This window comes from Pelodiscus sinensis, chromosome 1 (genome assembly GCF_052426305.1).
Source record: "Pelodiscus sinensis isolate ZL-2025 chromosome 1, ASM5242630v1, whole genome shotgun sequence".
Classification (NCBI taxonomy): Eukaryota; Metazoa; Chordata; order Testudines; family Trionychidae; genus Pelodiscus; species Pelodiscus sinensis.
In genome coordinates, this window is record NC_143052.1 from 131,684,818 (window position 1) to 131,703,992 (window position 19,175).

The 19,175-nt window shown below is 40.8% G+C and overlaps 1 protein-coding gene across 6 annotated transcripts; it reads right to left on the reverse strand.

Moving 5' to 3' along the window:
- Nucleotides 1-1,052: 1,052 nt before the first annotated feature.
- PTHLH (parathyroid hormone like hormone) lies at nucleotides 1,053-16,959 on the reverse strand. 6 transcript variants are annotated; one of them, XM_075901269.2, is made up of 5 exons: nucleotides 14,598-16,149; nucleotides 13,984-14,218; nucleotides 13,393-13,515; nucleotides 6,029-6,429; nucleotides 1,054-1,523 (listed from the first exon to the last, which is right to left on the reverse strand). In XM_075901269.2, the coding sequence occupies exons 3-4, from the start codon at nucleotides 13,491-13,493 to the stop codon at nucleotides 6,063-6,065; spliced, it is 468 nt and encodes a 155-aa protein (XP_075757384.1). In that variant the 5' UTR covers nucleotides 13,494-13,515; nucleotides 13,984-14,218; nucleotides 14,598-16,149; the 3' UTR covers nucleotides 1,054-1,523; nucleotides 6,029-6,062. The 6 variants fall into 6 exon arrangements, with proteins under 6 accessions (XP_075757389.1, XP_075757402.1, XP_075757394.1 ...); XM_075901274.2 differs by lacking the exons at nucleotides 13,984-14,218; nucleotides 14,598-16,149 and adding an exon at nucleotides 16,221-16,959 and having other exon boundaries at nucleotides 1,053-1,523; XM_075901287.2 differs by lacking the exon at nucleotides 13,984-14,218 and having other exon boundaries at nucleotides 1,053-1,523; nucleotides 14,598-16,151.
- Between the last annotated feature and the right edge of the window lie 2,216 nt (nucleotides 16,960-19,175).

Consider the following 19,175-nt stretch of genomic DNA (forward strand, 5'->3'; position numbering starts at 1 on the left):
AAATAATTTGAAGTAACCTTAGGGTTTCCAGTAAAATGTTATTTGGCTTTGTAAGATCCACCTCTATTAGACTACTAGCATTTCTTGGTCTTATATGTAGTTATATTACCAGAGGCAGTATCCTAGGAGATGCAAATTCTTGTTTTTCAGTTTGAAAAGCATTTTTTCAGTGGTAGGGCATCCCAGATTTCACTGCAGAACATCTTGAGACTATCCCAAAAGAGCAATTATAGCAAAATAAATGTTACAAACTGTCAAGGAATGGCAAGTTCTTGGAGGTTAGTGAAACAATAACAATTTATAAGTCCAGTAATATTTCATTGTGGCTCTCATTTTTTCCTATATAAGAAGCAGCCCACCGTGCTAATTTATCCCCTTCCCAGCTTCCCTGGTTTCTCTGCACATTCATAAACATACACAGAGATCATCAAGGTAGCTCAGAGACTATTGGGCCAATAAGTCTGACACAAACTTTTCTAAAGCATACCACTTGCTGTAATAACCATCAACTTGTTAGCCTGACTCTTCAGTTCTTTACTCTTAATTCCTCATCCACTACAGAAATCTCTCTCTGTAGTGTAGATGGATAAGCCTGACTCTTCAGTTCTTTACTCTTAATTCCTCATCCACTACAGAAATCTCTCTCTCTAGTGTAGATGGATAAGTCATTAGGCTTCTAATCTGAATTGGCCCGACCCTGCAAGGTGCTGGATATCTCAAGCTGTATGCTGAGTAATCTCATCTGTCAGTAAAGTCAATGAGGAGATGTGTTTGATGCTTCACTTCTTATACACTATTGACCTTATTCTGTACCCTCAGGTTGTTCATCCACTTAGTTGACTTGAAACAGAGCACTGGAACTAAATATGTTCTAAGTGATTTTTAACTAAAAGCTAATGTGAAAATGTTGGAGCTTAAACCAATGTAAACATATTAAATTTAAGACTATTTTCAAATGTAGTAAAGAAAAAAAATCAGTGTTCTTTCCCCTGAAATTCCTAAAGGATACATTTCTCCTTCTGACTCATGATTTCATTAGATTATATTTTATTAAACATTCTTTACAAATTTTAAAATATTGCTATTTTACATGCACAGAGGAAAATATGAACAATTGTTCAAAGGCATTCATTTAATATCAACCACAAAACAGGAACACTTTTTATTATGACAGTTATTAATGTACTTGATATGTATAGCTAAAGTGCATTATGTTACAATATATATATATGTATAGAAAATCAGCAGCACCAAGATATTTTCATAAAATAAATACACCATTCAACAAAATAAATTATAGAAAATGTGACAATAATTGGCTTAGCCTTAGCAAAAAAAAAAAAAAAAAAAAAATCAATCACAATAGCCAAATGTGCAGTTTCAGAGAGCAATAGGGGAGAGAAAGTTTTATTGCATTTACAATATTTACACATAATAAATATTTCTAATACTTTCCATATGTTCACTATTACAGAATACTGCAATATGTTTTCCAAAGAACTCAACTGAAATTTCAACACCTCCTGCAAAGAAAGAGAGGGGAGGGGAACACAAAGAGGAAAAAAATTAATTTTCCCTGAAAATAGATGGACACAAGATTAATGGTAACAGTTCCACAACTAATATAGGGTGTGCCTTGCTTTTAAATAGTCCCTCTTGTAAGAGCAGATGAATAACATTGAGCTATTAGGAGTCTTCTTTTAAGTCTTCTTGTGATGCAATTAAACTGATGATGTAAGGAACTGCATGCTGCTTTTAGGTGTCTGAGTCTGTATTATTTGCAGCTGTCTACTCACAGAAGTAGGGTAGAAGTTCAGCTTCACTTAGGCCCTGATTCAGCAAGGTACTTAAGCACAATTATGAATTATGAATCACTGCCACTCAGGTCAATAAGGCTACTTATTATCTTAAATTTAGGCCCAGTTTTTAAGTAGTTTGCTGAACTGGGGATATGCTCAGTTCAGAGAACAGATTACTACTACTACCACCACCACCACCACCACCCAAAAAACCCCCACATAAAACCAGCTGGAGAAATGAGAAACGTGGGCACTAAGGCCAAAAAGAACAATCAATCCCAACTGGCAGTTAATGTGCCCATTATACTGGTTGAGCTTTACTTTCTATACTGTCTGTTTTGATGCCCTGTTTTACTATTATCAGACTGTTATCATTTTGTCTGTCTTTGGCATCAATGGTGAACTATGAGCAGGAATTATTCAATTATGAGGTATGTATTTACAAAACATGAATTTTACTTTAGTGTATAATGTGTTCATGTCCTGATTCTGAAGAGACACTAGCTTCATCCACAGCTGAAATCAATGAAATTGGGTATTGAATTAAAGCTTTGAGAAAATTGAAACTGCATCTTCTTGAGCCCATGAAGAGTCCAAAGGCCTGATCCTGTGTTGAGCATTTCCTTTCAGCTTGTACCCAAGTCAGTGGGAACTTGAAGGCATTCAGCACCTTTCCGGATCAAGCCTTAAGGTTGGAAACTACTCTTTTGTACTTAATAGGTGCCACTGACAGACTGGTTTTCATTCTGCAGTCCTCCCCCCACCACAGTGAATTCAAGAGGCTACAAGCAGGAATCTCCTGCCACCCATTCTGTATATTATTTGTATCATGTTTTGTTTTTTCCAATATTGATATTTTTCTAACAGTGGAAATGCTGCACAGTTGCAGTGTTTTTCCTCTCACTGTGTGCAGTCCATGTCTGTAATTGTATGTTGGTTCCCTAGGAAACAACTATAGGACGGAATTTGATTGGCTGTGTTGTCAGACTGATTGCCAAAGTTGTGGGTAGAGTTTCACATGGCAGACTTGTGTGGGTGTGAGACACGCACAAAAAAGAGGAAATTCTTGAGAATTTAAGGGGGTTTTATATGCGTAATGAAAGCAAGACCACATCTAATATTAGGGAGGTTACACTTTTGAAAAGTTCCTTAGGAAATGAGGTACTAATAATTTAATTTATTTTATTTGGAATAGGAATTTTGTTGGAAGTGTTGTAAGAAGGAGTTTGTAAAAGTAACTGGAATGGAAGTTTTAGCATGCATCCATTTGCATTATATGTAAACTATATTATTGATATGATTGTATACTACTCACACAAATTGATTATGTGCGTGTGTGTGTGTGTGTGTGTGTGTATGCTATAGATGTATACTTTTTAAATGGATTGTGGTTTGGTTCTGGATTTAAATTTTAGCCTTCCATTTGGAGACTGCGTTGAACCACCGGTTAGGTACGGGTTTCATGATACCCAAATCTTACAAAATGCTCTCTTGTGTTTTCTGACCTCAAATGTCAACAATACTGCAAAATCAACCAATTTTGCAAGACTGTTTTCATATTGGACCACGTTCTTCACAGAACGAGAGAGCAGGTATCTTCAGGTCTTGTTTTGACCTGGATCCAAAATTGGGATAAAGACTGACTACAGAGAATCAGGACCAGCTCCACAAGTACAAGCTGCAGTCATACCTTCTTTCTGCAGCAGCACTGAGTTAGTCACATAAAAAACTGTCAAATCAGCTCTTTGCAGCTGGAGGATTACCCTTATACAGGAGTGATTGCCCTAGAACAAGCTAAACTGAGTTTACAAATAAATTATGCCAGCATTGCAGTACAAAGTGATTCTAGATCACGAAGGATCTGGCCTTGCTGTTGACAATTTGTAGGGAGAGTCTGGAATTGGATTGGAGAAGCTAGTTCATACACAGAACTTGCATATGTTTGTAAAAAATTACTTGAGTTATTGAGTAAAAATGATGATGAATTATGTCATTTCCTGAATTTAATATGATTAAACAAAAGGTTTCAGATTTCCAGTTGACAGCTGTTTTGATTTAAGGTGTAGAAATATACCATCTCTCAGTTCAGTTGGGTAATTATAGGTAAAAAGTATGTACTCTACCAGATTCTCAGAAACCAGAACTGCTGTGTTCTCTGTAAGGAAGGAATTGCAAACTCCTGTTTTATAACTTTCATTTTAAAAGTTAGTTTTGTATAATTAAGTATCTCAAGTATTCTATCCCTTCAAGACTCTATTCCCCAGCTGTACTAACATTGCAATAAGGATGATAATGCCAAGAGGCTAAGGCCAAATCTGTAGCATACTGCAAAGCTGAGCTTCTTTTAGGCATACAAGGACATGAGAAATGTAAAACTTAAACCAGTAAAATCTGTAGCGTAGTCTTTGTATTTCATTTACAGATCCCATCAGAGATGAGTGGTATTAAAATAAAATCAAGCTATCAAATGTTTTTGGGGAGTTTTATCCCCATTACTTTAGTTTCTGCACAAGGGCCCACTTTGACAATTGGAACTATTCTTCAGCTATCCTAGCTCTGTAACATTTAGATGCATCAAACATCTGATTATATATGCCCTGGAACAGGACTTTTAAAGTGGTTTCTGAACTGCTGCAGAGTGTGATGATTCCTAGTATGGTAGATTGATGCTAGATCAGCCTGAGCGAGTATGCTAAAAACAGTATTGTGGACATAACAGTTCTGGCAGAGACTCAAACTAGCTACCCAAGCGTGGAGAAGGAATGGGCTATTGCTAGCCTCTTAGGCTAGCTGCTGGAGTTTTAGTTGCTGCTTTTGTCGCTGCAGCCATGCCGCTATTTTTAGTACACCAGCTCATACAGAACTAGAACCAGTCTCTGCTCTCACTGGGAATCACACTTCTTAGCTACAGTGTAGCTGTAATCTCAGTAATGATCAAAAGCAGTGCCAGTTACACCACTCCTTCTTATTAAAGTTCTGCTAACTATGCATAGACTTGTCGTTAAGTCTATGGCCCAATTCTAGATTTCTTACTGTGTTATAGATAAGGCCTGGTGCTGACTCCCAGGAACTGCCCTTACCTCAATTGGGTATTAAAGACATGAGGCGCCTAGCAGAGCTGGTTCAGAAAAACTAAGGTGCAGCATTTTAATAAAACCCGTGGTTCATGGCGTCTCTTTTCAAATAATTTACTGGGAAGCAAATTACGCTTTTGTTTTCATAGAGCCAAAGTGAAGGGGAAGAGGTGAAGGGAGAAGAGTGTTATGTTTTTTTTTTTAATTATTTTGGGAATTGAAAGTTTCTGTTTGCACTCTGTACACAACACTGTTCAATCTCAAGTCCAGACATGAGATTTGTGCAAGCAAATGAGTAGCACGGGGCACCTACAAAAGAGACTCCAACTCATGACTGCCCTTAAAAACCTTCCTTGTCACACACGAGGAAAACACATCTCTCCAAGAGTAATGCTCAACATTTTTCAGCAGCAACGTAATTGTTTCACAAGCTGGCAGAAAATGGAGCTGAATTAAAAAGTCCTAATGGCAGGGAAAATGTTATGTCAAAAGGCTGGTCTGTGCTGTTTGCAGATATTAGTAAAAGACAAACTTTCCGTGTTCTCCCCTAAGGTTAAACAGTAAAATGAAAAACTGTTAAGTAAGGGTAGGAAAGCTGCCAAGGAGCGAGGGGAAAAAGAAAACCTCTCCATTTTATAGATTCAAGCTTTAAGTAGTGTTCAAAGCTTTCAGTCTGCTGAGACCCAAATGTGAGACAAAGATTTGAAATAGGGATCCTGAAATAAAAGCAGTGCAGGGAATTTTAATAGATGCAAGGTTCATTCCTTTGGCATAAATAACACTATAATCTCAGTTTTACAAATCTGTGATAAGCAATTTACCATAATTACTACTCACAGAGAGTGAGTTGCCCCATTCTAGAGAAGAGTACTGGGAATCATGAGATGTGCGTTCTAGTTCCTGCACTGCTAGTGAATCACTGTAGGAGTCATGGGCAAGTTGCTTCATTTCTGTGCCTCAGTTTCCCCAGCTATAAAATGGGAATAACACTTACCTTTGTAAAGTGCTTTGTGGTTGCACAATATTTTGAAATGTGCTACAAATGTATTACTACTATAACATTGCAGATTTGTGTGAGGCAGAGGTAAAATCTAACAATTCCAATAAATATATAGAATATATGGTATGTTCCCGGAAAGGATAAAGCATGATTACCTTAAATTGTGATCTTGTGTAGTACCAGAGAAGCTCAAAAGTGGGATCCTCTAGAATTTGGCCATGCTGAGCGAACTCGTCTCTTTTTCTTTTCTTGTTCCTTGCGTTTTCCAGGCTTTGGTTTCTTTTTCTTTCCTGGTGTCTTCAGGGGCTGCTCTTTGTATGTCTGAGCTTTGTTTGTCTCCTGAGTTAGGTATTTGCCCTCATCTTCATTGCCAAATCGGACAGGGTAGTTCTTTGTGTTAGTCGGAGGCTTAGGATTTGGAGAAACTTCTGAAGTAGCTCGGATCTCCGCTGTGTTAACACCTTCAATGAGATTTTGAAGGAAGATCCTCCTTCGTAGATCTTGGATAGACTTCCCTTTGTCATGCAATAGCTGATGCTCTGATACAGCTCTTTTGCTAAAAGAAAAAAGAGTAGAGAGAAAAGGATATTTTCATTATCAGCAAGAACTTGGAAAAACTCATCTCTCCTGGGGGCAGCCGTAGCCACAGTGAGCCATGAACCAACTTTCCAGCTCTTAGTGTACCTGGCTAAGTCAGTGTTGGAGCAATTGCTTGTCAGAATAGCTACTCCTTGCAGAGAAGGAAAGAACCTAAGCCAATAATAATTCTCTGTGGACCCGTCACATACTACTGGACCTATGGGTGGAATAGTCAATGCTCTGTTCTAGGAAAGCATTTCCTAATGGTACGGAGCATTCTATTTAGGTACTAAAACACAGAAGGCAGTTGCCAAACTTGGGAAAAGTAAGGAACTTGATAACAGAGTACTGCAGTCATGTAAGAAAGGGAATAATAAACACATTCAGTGAAACCTGAAACTTTTTATGCAACATCATTTTTAATAACTTTCTTCTGTCCCATTATATGCTTTTAAAAGTGCACCTTACTTTTAACTTTCAATAAGTATAATTGCTGGTATTTTCTTTGTAAAAAAAATTTCAAATTTAGACATCTAAACAAGGAGCTTGACATTCAGAAATAGCACCTAGCAAATCGCATTGACTTCATCCAATAGTTAATATGGATTTAAGTGGGTTTAGGAACCCAATTTTGACATGTTCTGCGCACTGTACCAGTCCACTTGTGTGGTTCCTCTCACCTTTTTCTCTGCATCTCTTTTCCTTAGGATTTTTCCCTGACATTCTTCTTTTTCCCTTTTATTGCTCATTGCAACTCTGGTATTTTGGTTCATTGGAACTCTTAACCTCTCTCTGGTTTTAAGGAGTTGGAAGATGATTTAACTGGAAGCCTTGGCCACAGTTCATACTTGGATATCAAGTTATGGTCGTTGGACACCTTTGAGAAAGGATGGTCCAAGAGCAGCCTGGTCAATGAATGCAATGAGAAAATATTTTCCCCTTTGTGCAAGGTAGATATGCGGCTGTGCTGTGACCCTCAAATGCATCTGAAGAGGGAGTAGTGTTATGTTCCCAATACTGCTAAAACCCATAGTCCTTCCTGCTTGCTCTACCTCAGTGTGCTAGGACTGGCTATGCATCCTCTTTTATTGTATCAGGGTGCTACCTGTGTTTGGACTCACTGGAGCCCAAGACAATGAATTAATTCCCTACCTTCTATACAGCAATTTCATCTGTAGCTGATGCATATGGATGAGCAGGAAGAAGATTCACCCTAACAATCCATCTGTAGGGTATGAACTATACACCAAATGACTGAGTGAGGTGTGTGAGGTATTATTCTCAGTCTCTTCTAAGATGGCTGCCATATGCTATGGGCTTTCAATGTAGTCAATATTAGATCTGTATGGATGTTAGCAGCTTAACGTAGCATAAGCACCCTCAGAAAGCTCACAGATAACACTAAGCTGAGGAGAGAGGTAGGTATGCTGGAGGATAGGGATAAGGGCTAGACAAATTGGAGGATTGGGCCAAAAGAAATCTGATGAGGTTCAACAAGGACAAGTGCAGAGTCTTGCACTCGGGACAGAAAAATCCCAAGGATTGCTACAGGCTGGGGACCGACTGGCTAAGCAGCATTTCTGAAGAAAAGGCCCTGAGGATTACTGTGGACGAGAAGCTGAGTATGAGTCATTAGAGCTTTTTTGGCAACAAAGGCACAAATGGCATATTGCGTTGCATTGGTAGGAGCATTCCCAGCAGACCGAGGGAAGAGATTATTTCTTTCTATTCAGCACTGGTGTGACCACATCTGGAGTAATGTGTCCAGTTTTGATCTTCTCCATCCCTCCAGTTCAGACAAATTGGAATCCAGCAGAGGGCAACAAAATGATTAGGGGTCTGGGGCACATGACTTATGAGGGGAGGCTGAAGGAACTTGGCTTATTTAATCTGCCAAAGAGAAGTGAGGAGGGATTTGATAGCAGCCTTCAATTACCTGAAGGGGGGGTCCGAAAGAGGATGAAGCCAGGCTGTTCTCAGTAGTGACAGATGACAGATTAAGGAGTAATGGTCTCAAGTTACAGTGGGGAAGGTCTAGGCTGGACAAAACTATTTCACTAGGAGGGTGGTTAAGCACTGCAATAGGTTGCCTAGGGAGGTGGTGGACTCCCAATCACTAGATTTTTAAAAAAATCCTGGCTTGATAAAGCCCTGGCTTGGATGATTTAGTTGGGATTGGCTGATTTTAGCAGGAGGTTGTACTCTATGGCCTTCTGAGATTTCTTCCTACCCTATGATTCGGTGGTAAGTTTATGAGAGTATCTCCTTTGCTTTTTGTCCATGTAGATCTGCACATGCTCAGTTTTTCATTCAAATGATCCCAAATCTCAAAACTAAATTCAGATCAAAATGCCAACTTGTCCCTGGTTCCATTATAACACTATGAATTGATTAAGATTTTGCTGCAAAGCTATATATTGGGTGTATTTGCTCAAAATTGGTTCTAGATTTTCTCAAAAGGTTTGAGTAAATCTTTTCCTGAGCATCCTCTAGGTTTCAATGAACCCTGTAGCCAAGTAAATTTCAGGGCACTTGTAATTTGTATGCAAATCATACACTTCTATGGAACCACCTCTAAGCAAAAGTAACATGGCATGATACTGAACTGGGGTGAAAGGACACAGCTTCATTCATTTGTGTGGAACTACAACTATTTACACTGGCTTAGGATCTGGCCTATCAAAAAATATATAATCAGAAGCATCCATTCTGCAAAACTCTTCCTGTGATGCTATTCCCATCCAATGACCTATGTCAGGTACATAGCCACTGATACACTGCTGCTCTACATCAGACTGGAGGCATGTCTACACTGCAGAGTTTTTCCGAAAAAGCTTCACTTACGTCCACACTGCAATTGAGTTTTTTCAAGAAAAATCAAAACAGAGGGTTTTTTCCGACACTGGTAAACCTCTTTCTACAAGGAAGAAGCCTTTTTCCAAAAGAGCTCTTTCAGAAAAAGGTGTATGTGGATGGGGAAGAGGGAGTTATTTTGAAAGAAGAGGAAGAGGAGAAAACACAGGTGCCCTGGTGGCCACTCTGTCCATGCCTTATCACAGTTTAAATGCGAGATAGCATCCATTCAACATGGATGCTATCTGTCCCCAAGTCCATTCCAGAACACACCCCACCACCTTACCTTCAGAGGGCCCCTTATCCCGCTTTCCGGGTGCAGGACCTAGTTCTATCCCGGGGGCAGCCCGCGTGTTGGCTGTCCCACCGCTCCCAGGGTGGGATGTGCTTTGGCAGTGTGGATGCTCTTTTTTGGAAGACGATTTTTTTGGGCATCTCTTCCGGAAAAGCTTCTTTCAAAAGAAGCCTGCAGTCTTGACATAGCTTGACTTGCAAATGTCAAATGTTAAAATCAGCACTTTGCGTTCATCTGACTATGGCAAACTTCCGTGGTGTTTGTCAATCTGTCCACTGTGACTCACATTACATTCCTAACTAAAGAAGTGTATTTTCCCAGGATGCTTTCATGGGAAATGTAATTTATAAAAAGCATACAAAATCTTAGTACTTTTCTGAGTTTAAAATAGTATGCCTCATGTTATGAGCAAAGCTTGCCTACTGCCTCTTATAAACTACCAGCCAAGAATAATTGCTTTTATCACAGAACACAAAGCGGCCTTAACCTGCTGTTGTATATTTAGTCAATGTACTCACTGTTACAACATTTTGAATCTTAAAATGCTGTTGTTAAGGATTCTTGACTGAAACCTAGAGTACATGCAATACAACCAAACAGCCTAACAAAACCCGCTGCTTATTTGAATGTGGATTTCCATTATAAACCATGAATTGACATGTGAATGGATGCAGACTCAGCAGACGGTGGGTTTCAGTTTAAAGCCTGTCTGATATTTAGCATGCAAATCTGGCCCCCAACAACATTCTTCTGCTCCATGCAACTATATAGTCTTACATAGAGTTGTATTTCACATGGCTTTTATTACCCAGCCAGACTTGAAGATTACTTTTTGTCTCCCAGTTTCCTTTGGGAAATTTCTGTTTCACAAAACTCAAAGTGAAAAATATGTGGCAAATATAAATCTCCTACACTAATTACCCACCCCCGCCTAACTGCACAACTAACAACTTTGTTTGTAAGCCCAAAGGAGACAAGGAAGGGTCATGTATGAAAGTCCTTTAGAGAAGTATAACAACACAGGTATCAACACTGTGATAAAAAATCCTCATTTTCCCCTTCTCCCATCATTCACAGTAAGGAAAGTGGTGGACTCTTGAATGTTTGTATTCAAGAGATACTTAAAAGAAAAGTTTCGTAGTACTAGCAATCAACACAGTTAGGAAATATTAGGATGTTAGGGTTAAGATGACCCACTAGAGGTCCCTTCCATCCTACTATGAAATATGCTTCTCGCTGAAAGGAAAACAGTCTGACCCCAAACCAAATGCAGTAAATGTTAAGCTAACATGTGGGTAAGCACTTTTGAGAAAAAGATGTAGATCATGGTTTCTGTTTGCTCAAAGTGACCAAAAATGAATTATTGTATACAAGAATGTTATATATAAACATCTGTAGCTAACTAACCTTATGTCTCATTATGGAAAAAGTATTTAGATTTAAATACTATGAATCCAGGATTTCCAAAATGTTACTTTTGGGCCACTATTTTTTCCCATTTCATTCTTAGAAAGCTTTGTTCACTTCTTGTTGTTGTGATCTTGTTTCAGCAGCACAGACTCACCTTTCTGCCTCAATTGTTTTAAATTAAATAAATAATTATTGACTCATGATTATACTTGTATGTTCATTTGGGGTCTGATCCAAAGTTTTTCTAAACCACTGGAAAGGTTTCAATTGGCTCTGGATTTAGTCATTAGAGACTCATCCTGCCAAGTGCTGAGTGCCTTCAGCTCCCACTGAGACTTCACTTGGCATTTTGAAGGTGCTCAAGGCCATTTCACAAGTGTGCCCATAGTTGATGCTAAGGGGGCGACATTTGAAACAGACTTGGAGATATGGTGATGCAATGTCTAGGCATACTGATAAAAACATCTCATTTCTCTTTGAGTCATTGCTTGTTCTCTAAAAAGCTGTTTTAACAGTGAAAACATTTGTATAATATGTAATAGTCCCTACAATCTACGTACTTAAGCAAGCTTCCCATTGGTGTCAATGGGACGTTTGCCTGTATAAGGATTGTTGAAGGGACCCTATGATTTAAGTTCTGTTTGGCTATAATAATATGTCTAATTTCATCTAGTACTGATTTAAGCCTTTACTGGAAACCTATGTCTAAAGTTGAGGCGAGTTCCCATCAACTCTAGTACTGCCTTGTGGTGATGTTAAAAGAGGGTGTATATTTGCATGTGGTGTTGGTGTTTTTACTGTACCCACAAACAAAACTACATGAATGCCACTAACTGACAGCTAAATGGTTTCTTCAGTGTGTCTTACTTGCCATACAAAAAGGGAATTTAAAAAAAGCTTGTTGGCAATTTAACATCTTTTTTTTCATCCCATGATTTGGAGGAAACCAGAAGGGGATGTATTTAATCTTGACACAGATAAGGTATTTCTTATCAAATATTAATTTAATTAAAAGTTGGCTCAGTTCCAATTCAAAGTTTCTTAGTCAAGGAAATAAGTATTTTATTGCACTTTTTTTAATTTACTCAAATCCAAACATGCATTCTCTGCACAGCTGAAGAGAATAAAATGGTTACAAAACAAAACAAAACAAAAAATAGTTCAAGGATAGTTTCCAGCAGTGCAAAGCAGCAAATGTTAATAGGAAGAACACACTATAGCTTTATCATTAGTACAATGAACACAATTTGCCCTAGGAGGTTTATAATAGACTTCCATTTGGTGCCAAAGCTCAGACATGTCTAAAGTCATTTTACTTAAGGGATGTGTTTGTTTTCCAACTGATAAGAGGAAATGATATGTCCTGAAATACACACACAGTCAGATATAAGGAAACCTTTCTGACACTTTCCACTAAATCTTTTTGACAAGATTTTCTTTCTCTCCAGTCTGACTCTTGTTTCTTAACAGGGATAGAAATCTCATGTCTTGTCAGCTGTCTTTTAAACCTTTGACTCTCCACCCCTCTGTGCACTCCCCCCCCCCCCAAAAAAAGCAGACAGGGATCAGTCAACTGGATGCCTACAGAGTAAGTAACATAGCTACACGTGTTAGCTATTGATCTAGGTCATTTCTGAGGTTTCTTTTCTGCACTTAGCTTGCAGCACGGTGAGATCTATGTTGATGGTTACTGGAGGGATAAAGGGGTAATTTCCGGAGCAGAGTATCTCAAATCAGGTTGTCCTCTACAAAATGCTTCTGACTCCATCAGTTAATTGATTCCAACTGAAGAATTTATTGCAAAATGGCACAAGTCCAAAGAAAATATTTCTATATTTAAATATTATTATAGTCCCAGTTATCATGTCTTTTTACTGAGCTATATCAATACCTGCTCTGCATCTGTACCAGTACAGATATATTGTCCTCCCAGTATTACAATGTACATATATTAGGTAAAGTATGGTCCTAAGCTTGCCTCATTGTCTGTCATAGTTGGGGCACGATGTAGATCTACATCCAACCACTCACATGTCTTGCTGTCTAAACTTCTGTTCCTCAGGTTGAAGCCTACTTTCTTACCTAAGTGTCTTATAAGGTCAGAGAGAGTTGAAAAGTTCTGTAAATCCGTTGTAATTCCCTAAAATGGATGAGCATATAAACTGCTCTCTTTCTATTGCTTTACCAAAACGGATTGTAAAGCTACCTGGCACAGGTAACTCTGAAGTGACTGCAACAAAGAACTCCAGGAGTTGGCAAGAAAATGCAATTGCTGGAGCGCTTAGGACACTCAGAGAGCCCTGTTAGAAGCTGTAACATTATGTGAAGATGTACACAGGCCTATCGCCTCCCTCCCCAATAATCAGTCGGAAACAAACTTACAGTCGGCGGCTAATCCCCTCCACTGATCTCCCAGAACAGGGGACAGAATAACTCAGCAGGAAGACTGCGAAACTCCAATGCTGGAACAGCTTAGTGAACATTGTATCCTCTCAGTCTTGGAACCTGCAACGAAAGGAAAATGAGTCCAATGATGCATACTCAGGCTTCTTTCGGCAACAGCAGTCGCTGAGCACTAACCCAATCTCCTAAATTGCAAAAGAAAAACAAACTTCCTTGACTCTCGGCAGTTCTCACTTCTTAAGAGATCAGCTGCTCCAAACTTTGTGCGCGCTCCCTCTCGCTCGCTCCCTCGCTCCAAAAATAATCAGAGTCAATTCCTCTCTTAAATACTAATAAAAATGAACTGTTTTGTATAGAAGCCGGGCTCAGGAGAGTGTTTACATGTCTCCCCTAGCAATGTTGAATTAATCTGGCAAACTACTCTCTCAGGGGTTTGTGTTCCCGGGCAAACCCTCTTTTCATAGGGGTGGGGAGGGAGTTCAACTTTTTTCCTCCCAACCAAGAGTATTTTCTTCTCCGTGCAGATGGGGAGAGCGAGTGAGAGACTTCTAGCCCCATCTAGCTCTCTACCTCGTTTAAAGCCAGGTTCAGGTCGGGCTGCTTCCGGAAAGTTTAGGTCCACACTGCGGAGGAATCTGAGCTCCGGCAACGTGTGCTGTCTGCCTGGGACGCTGGGGCGCTCTAAGAGGAGCGGCGGCCACGGGGGAGGCTGAGCGGCTGGAGCGGGCGCTTGGCTGTGCAGGTTGGAGCGCAGCGAGCTGGGGCTTGGAATGTTCACACGCTCTGGAGGCAGCCGCTGGGAAACCTGCTGGAGGAGCCGGTGACTGCAGTGAGAGGGCGCCCTAGGAACATGGGCAGAGGGCGCCCAGGGCGGGACACCCCCCCCCCCCCTCACCACTGCCAAACCAGGGATTTCAAACCCTCCCCGGGAGAGGGCTCACAGGGGGAGAGCACCCAGCCATAAAGTGCACAACGTGCCAGCCCCTGGAGACTCGCTCCTTCAGTTCACACCTCCTGAAGGGGGGTGGGGGATACCTCCGTTTTCCACCAGTGGACCAGCAACGTGCCCCCCTCCCCCGGGGCAGCACATCGGACAGGAGGTGTATCCCCCAGAGGGGCACTTTCAGATCAAAGCCAGGCGCCTAGCGGAAGGTTGACGGTGCCTTGACGTTCACATCACCTACCGTCCTTTACCGCCGTCCCTGGAGGCGTGGCCCCCAAGGAGTGGAGCCAAGGGGGTCGCACACTGTGTGGACTCAGAAGCGGCTGGCCAGAAAAAAAATGTCGGGGTGTTTTCTCCTCTCCTTTGTCAGAGCATGACTCTCCAGCTCAACTTAGGCGTCGGACAAATCTGTGTCACTGTGCCTCGAAGGGGGAGGCTGAGAGCACCGCGGGGCGACCTTCTTTTGTGAGCAGCAGCCTTGGTTTGGAGCAGTGTTTGCTGCTTGCCTTGTCCTCAGCACAGCTGTGAACAGCTGGCGCCTGTCCAGAACCCCGCGGACAAACTCCCTAGCCCATTGGCAGCTGAAGGGTTTGTACCCGGGGTGGCCTAACTGGTATTTCTCGCAGCGAGGGAGTTCCAGACTCGGGTTAAAAACAAGTCACCTGGGAGAACCGTCTCAAACTCTCCCACTTCAATCAGACCTCACTCCCGCTGAGTGAACGACAGAATTTTCCATCACAAGGAAACACTTATGTAAAACCAAAGGTAACACAATCTATCCCTTTATGCAGCCAAGTTGCGCAAGAAACTGCCCCGGGCTATTATGAAGTAATCGATACTACAGTGACTATATATAGACAAATCTGTTTTTTAATGTAAATAAAATAATGTGTCTGGATACAGTTTTCTTATGAGGCTCTTTATATAGCGTGCAAGGATTATCTCTCGCTATCTTGCTCCGCCTTCTAACATAATATGGGTCCGTTATGCTTTAGAAATAAACATTTGGGGTATATGATCCGGATTTAAGTAGCATCCTTATAGCACATTGTTCTCGGTGCCTCAAACTATTGCAGCATGCAACTTTGTATGCAGCATCCAACAGCTACACACTGACACACCCCAAGAGATTTTGCAGCACTTCTCAGGGATTGCTTTTCAGTGCTCCTTGAAACTTAACTTCTTCGTAGTTTGGTTTATCTTTTTACCAAAACCCCCTCGTTTAAGGATTTCTGCATAGGAGGGGTGAGTTAAACCCGCTTCTATGGCACAAGAGATTCTACCGTTCCCACCATTGGGAGTCGATCCACAAAAGTGTCATTTGTTCAGCTCACTGATTTATTATACATTCTTTCCAAGCTGCCTCACGAGCCTTAACGTAATATTTAGATATTTTTAAAATACCTTTCTATAGCAAGTTAAATTACTCAGAGTATTTTGTACCTGCAGGTTGTTTTACATAAAAACGATATTTGCTGCCATAATAAAAGAGCTAAACTACTTAGCCAACTTTCATACCACATGAGCAAATAAAACCGAAAATGAAAAGGGCTGAAATTGGAATCATGCTGGAAATATTAAATGGCTTATGCTGTAAATAAAGTCACTATACACTTGATAGGCTATATATTAAACAACATAATTAATAGGTTACTTGATTTACAATGCCCTTTCCATTAATTAAACAATCATTGTAAGCCCCCGCTCCCGAAATCCTCTCCAGCACACTCTGGTGTGTTAATGGCAAAACATCTATCAAATATTTTTAGAATTTCCTCTCCCCCACACATTTTAAAAAAATCCTCATACAGACTCAGGAAAAATAAATAGCCTTTACAAACTTGGAATACTGAAGTTTCTTCACAATTTATTACTTCACCTTTTCCTTGAGTAACAGTCTTCTGTGCCTCTCAGAGATCACCTTGGCCAAAAAAGGTTGATCTTCTTAGCAATAGCTTCCACAGCTAGTTTCTAACTTTTTAAAAAGTGAAATAAATCACAATACAAATGATTTAAGAATCCAGCCCTCAGAGCTTTTATTCTGCACCTAACCTATTAAAGCAGAATGCAGGGCTTTAAAAGCAGGTGCTTCCTTCCCTTGTTGCTCTGTTCCTTGATAGTAACAAGGAGCTTCTCCTCTTAATATATAGAGTGAGTCTGAGACCCTTTCCCGAGAAGACTAACTTGTGACATCATACCCTACCTTCCCATTTATTGAGTAATCATTCCTGCTTCAATGGGCTGGAAATACATGACTTAAAACCTAGGACTCCCCCTAAGGTTTTGTTAATACTGGAAGAAGGGAGATGTGCCAAGAAGGGCAAGTCATATGCAGGCTCGCGCTAGATGCACCTTTTAGCACATAGCTGCCCTGGGAGTCGATGGCATTTGCTCTACAAAAAGCAACCTGCCATAGTTCTGAGTTATGTGCCACCTACACGAATGCCTAGTGCGTGAGCAAATTCTAACCTCCCCCAGTATCGTCCCATCCAAAGTCTCAGCCCTGTCTTGCAGCAGCGCTGAGAGGAGATTTTTGTGAGGGTGTATGCCTGGCTTCTGCCTCCTTCTTCTCGTAAACCTATGCTTGAGCGTCTGTTCCTGCCTTCTGTGAGAAGCGTTCTATTAAAATAGCTATGGTACGGAATGATTTTAGCTCTCAGAAATGTTCTTTATCTCACTGACGTTTCGTGTTGAAATTCATCCTTCAGAGGATTGGCTTCCCACTCTTGAGTGGGTGCACTCTTACAGCTTTCCTAGTTGCCTTAGTGAGGGCATCAGTGGACCCAGGTTTATTCCGAACAATAACCACTAAGATCTAATGATCTTGCTAGCACAGGAGGAGGCAGGAATGAAAGAGGCTGTTGTAAGCATCCCACCAAAGACCAAGTGAAATGACCAAGGGATATCATCTAAGGAACTTTTGCCCTGAGCTCCACAAGGAAATACTAGCATAAGGGGGAGCACACGTTTGTATTTCATTTGTTTGAGACTAAAGGGAAAGACATGCTGCAGGTCTTAGCAGCAATTCAAGGTGTGGTTTGTTTCTTTTCAGTCAATGAGGGTAGATAGGATGGTTACTTTAGGTAAAGTCTCTAGCTAACTTAGGAAAGCCCCAGAAGTCGTCAAAGCCTTTTTTTGGTTTTTTGTTTGTTTACAAATCTTATCGCTTTTTTTAAAAAAATTTCCACTTCCCATGTTAAAGACAAACGTTTGGAAAGATACTCTTGAATCATTCTGTTTGCCTATGTCTCGATTTTTCACGCACGTAGACATTACTCAGCTTTCACGAGTTTCCGCCTACCATAGCTCAGGTACGAACTTCAAATCGGGCTCAAAGAACCTATGAAAACAGGAAGGACAGGTTCAGTTCATTTTACTTGAGTTATAATTATACCCCGGAAGAAAGAAAAGAAGAGGAAAAAGCACTGACACTGGTCTTTAAAAACAGGGTAATTTAGGAGGAGCACTACAAACTTAACAACCTTCGTCTTGTGGGTTTGAAGTTCAGCTTTCCCCCATTTTCTCTCATTTTATTCGCGACAAAGGCAGTTTTGTCAATTTCCCCGGCCCGAATCTATAGCCCCAATTGCACTCTTACAGGGCTTCAGCTTGGGCGAGTTCAACCTTTTTATTCTTTCCCGGGTGGAAAAATGTGTGAAATCAGCAAAATCTACTCATGACGACTCTTTGGCAGGCTTTTTATTTATTTATTTTGGGGTGGAGTAGGGGGGCGGGGAGAATCAAGCGTTAGATCAAGGATTTGCTGGATGCATTCTCAAGACAGAAATTCTCCAAGATTGACAGCAACACACACGTGTTACGAAGTTTATGGATATAGTTTTAGGGAATCAAAGCGTACGGTCCTGGAGTGATTTTCAAATCAGTGTGGTGAAAGAATGGTATTTAGCGCTGCTCTGACACGCACCCACCAGCAAACATGATTGATTGCAGATTGTAAGCCGTGTTTCCTTATACATAGTCGCTCTTACATGGACTACATTCCTGGTGTTATTTGCGAGGCAGAAAGTCTAGTAGTGTGCTTTAAAAAAAAACCCTGGCAGTTCCTCACAGGGATCCGCTCCTCCCACTCGCAGTGCTAATAGGGTCTCAGATTAGAGACACACCTTAGTCAGAGTCTAATTTCATGTATGCCTCTAATGAGGTAAAGAGATCACTTAAGGGAAGGGGGGACAAAACCAAACCCTCCTCCCTGTCAGCAAGACAAGGATGTTTTCTTACACGCTGATGGTGCACACCAACCCGTATTATTAAACAATGAACGGGACTGCCTCTCTCACTTTAAAATCAGTAGAAGCTCCCACGGTCCAGCTATTGAAATAGTACACGGGTTTAGACAATGTGTATTTCATTTAGCGCATGCAAGCAAAAAAAAGAGTTGAGTGGAAATGAATTATGCTTTGCCAAATCTGCTGTCTGGTTTTTAGAATGTAGCAGACACTGAAACGACTAATTTTTAAGTTTGAGGGCAAGGAGTCAGTTGTTATTAATTCATAAAGCCTGTTCTTACTATATATAGTTCCATGGTGAATGTAGTTGGCATTCTGTGTTGGTGTATGTAGCTGGCATTCTGTTTTCCTGTGGTACATGGAAAAACTCCAGAGGATAAAACACAAATCAGATTGTGGCTCCGGTGGAGTTTGAGAATGCGTTGGACTGGTTGGTTAAACCCAGTGAGCTGTCCATGGTGGTTAAGGACTTCTTGATGTAAGTTTTCCTCTTGTCAGGACAAGTCACAGACCACCTCCCCCTAGGTGCATTTTCTGCCAATAGCATCATAATGGTGCCTCCCCACTGGGTT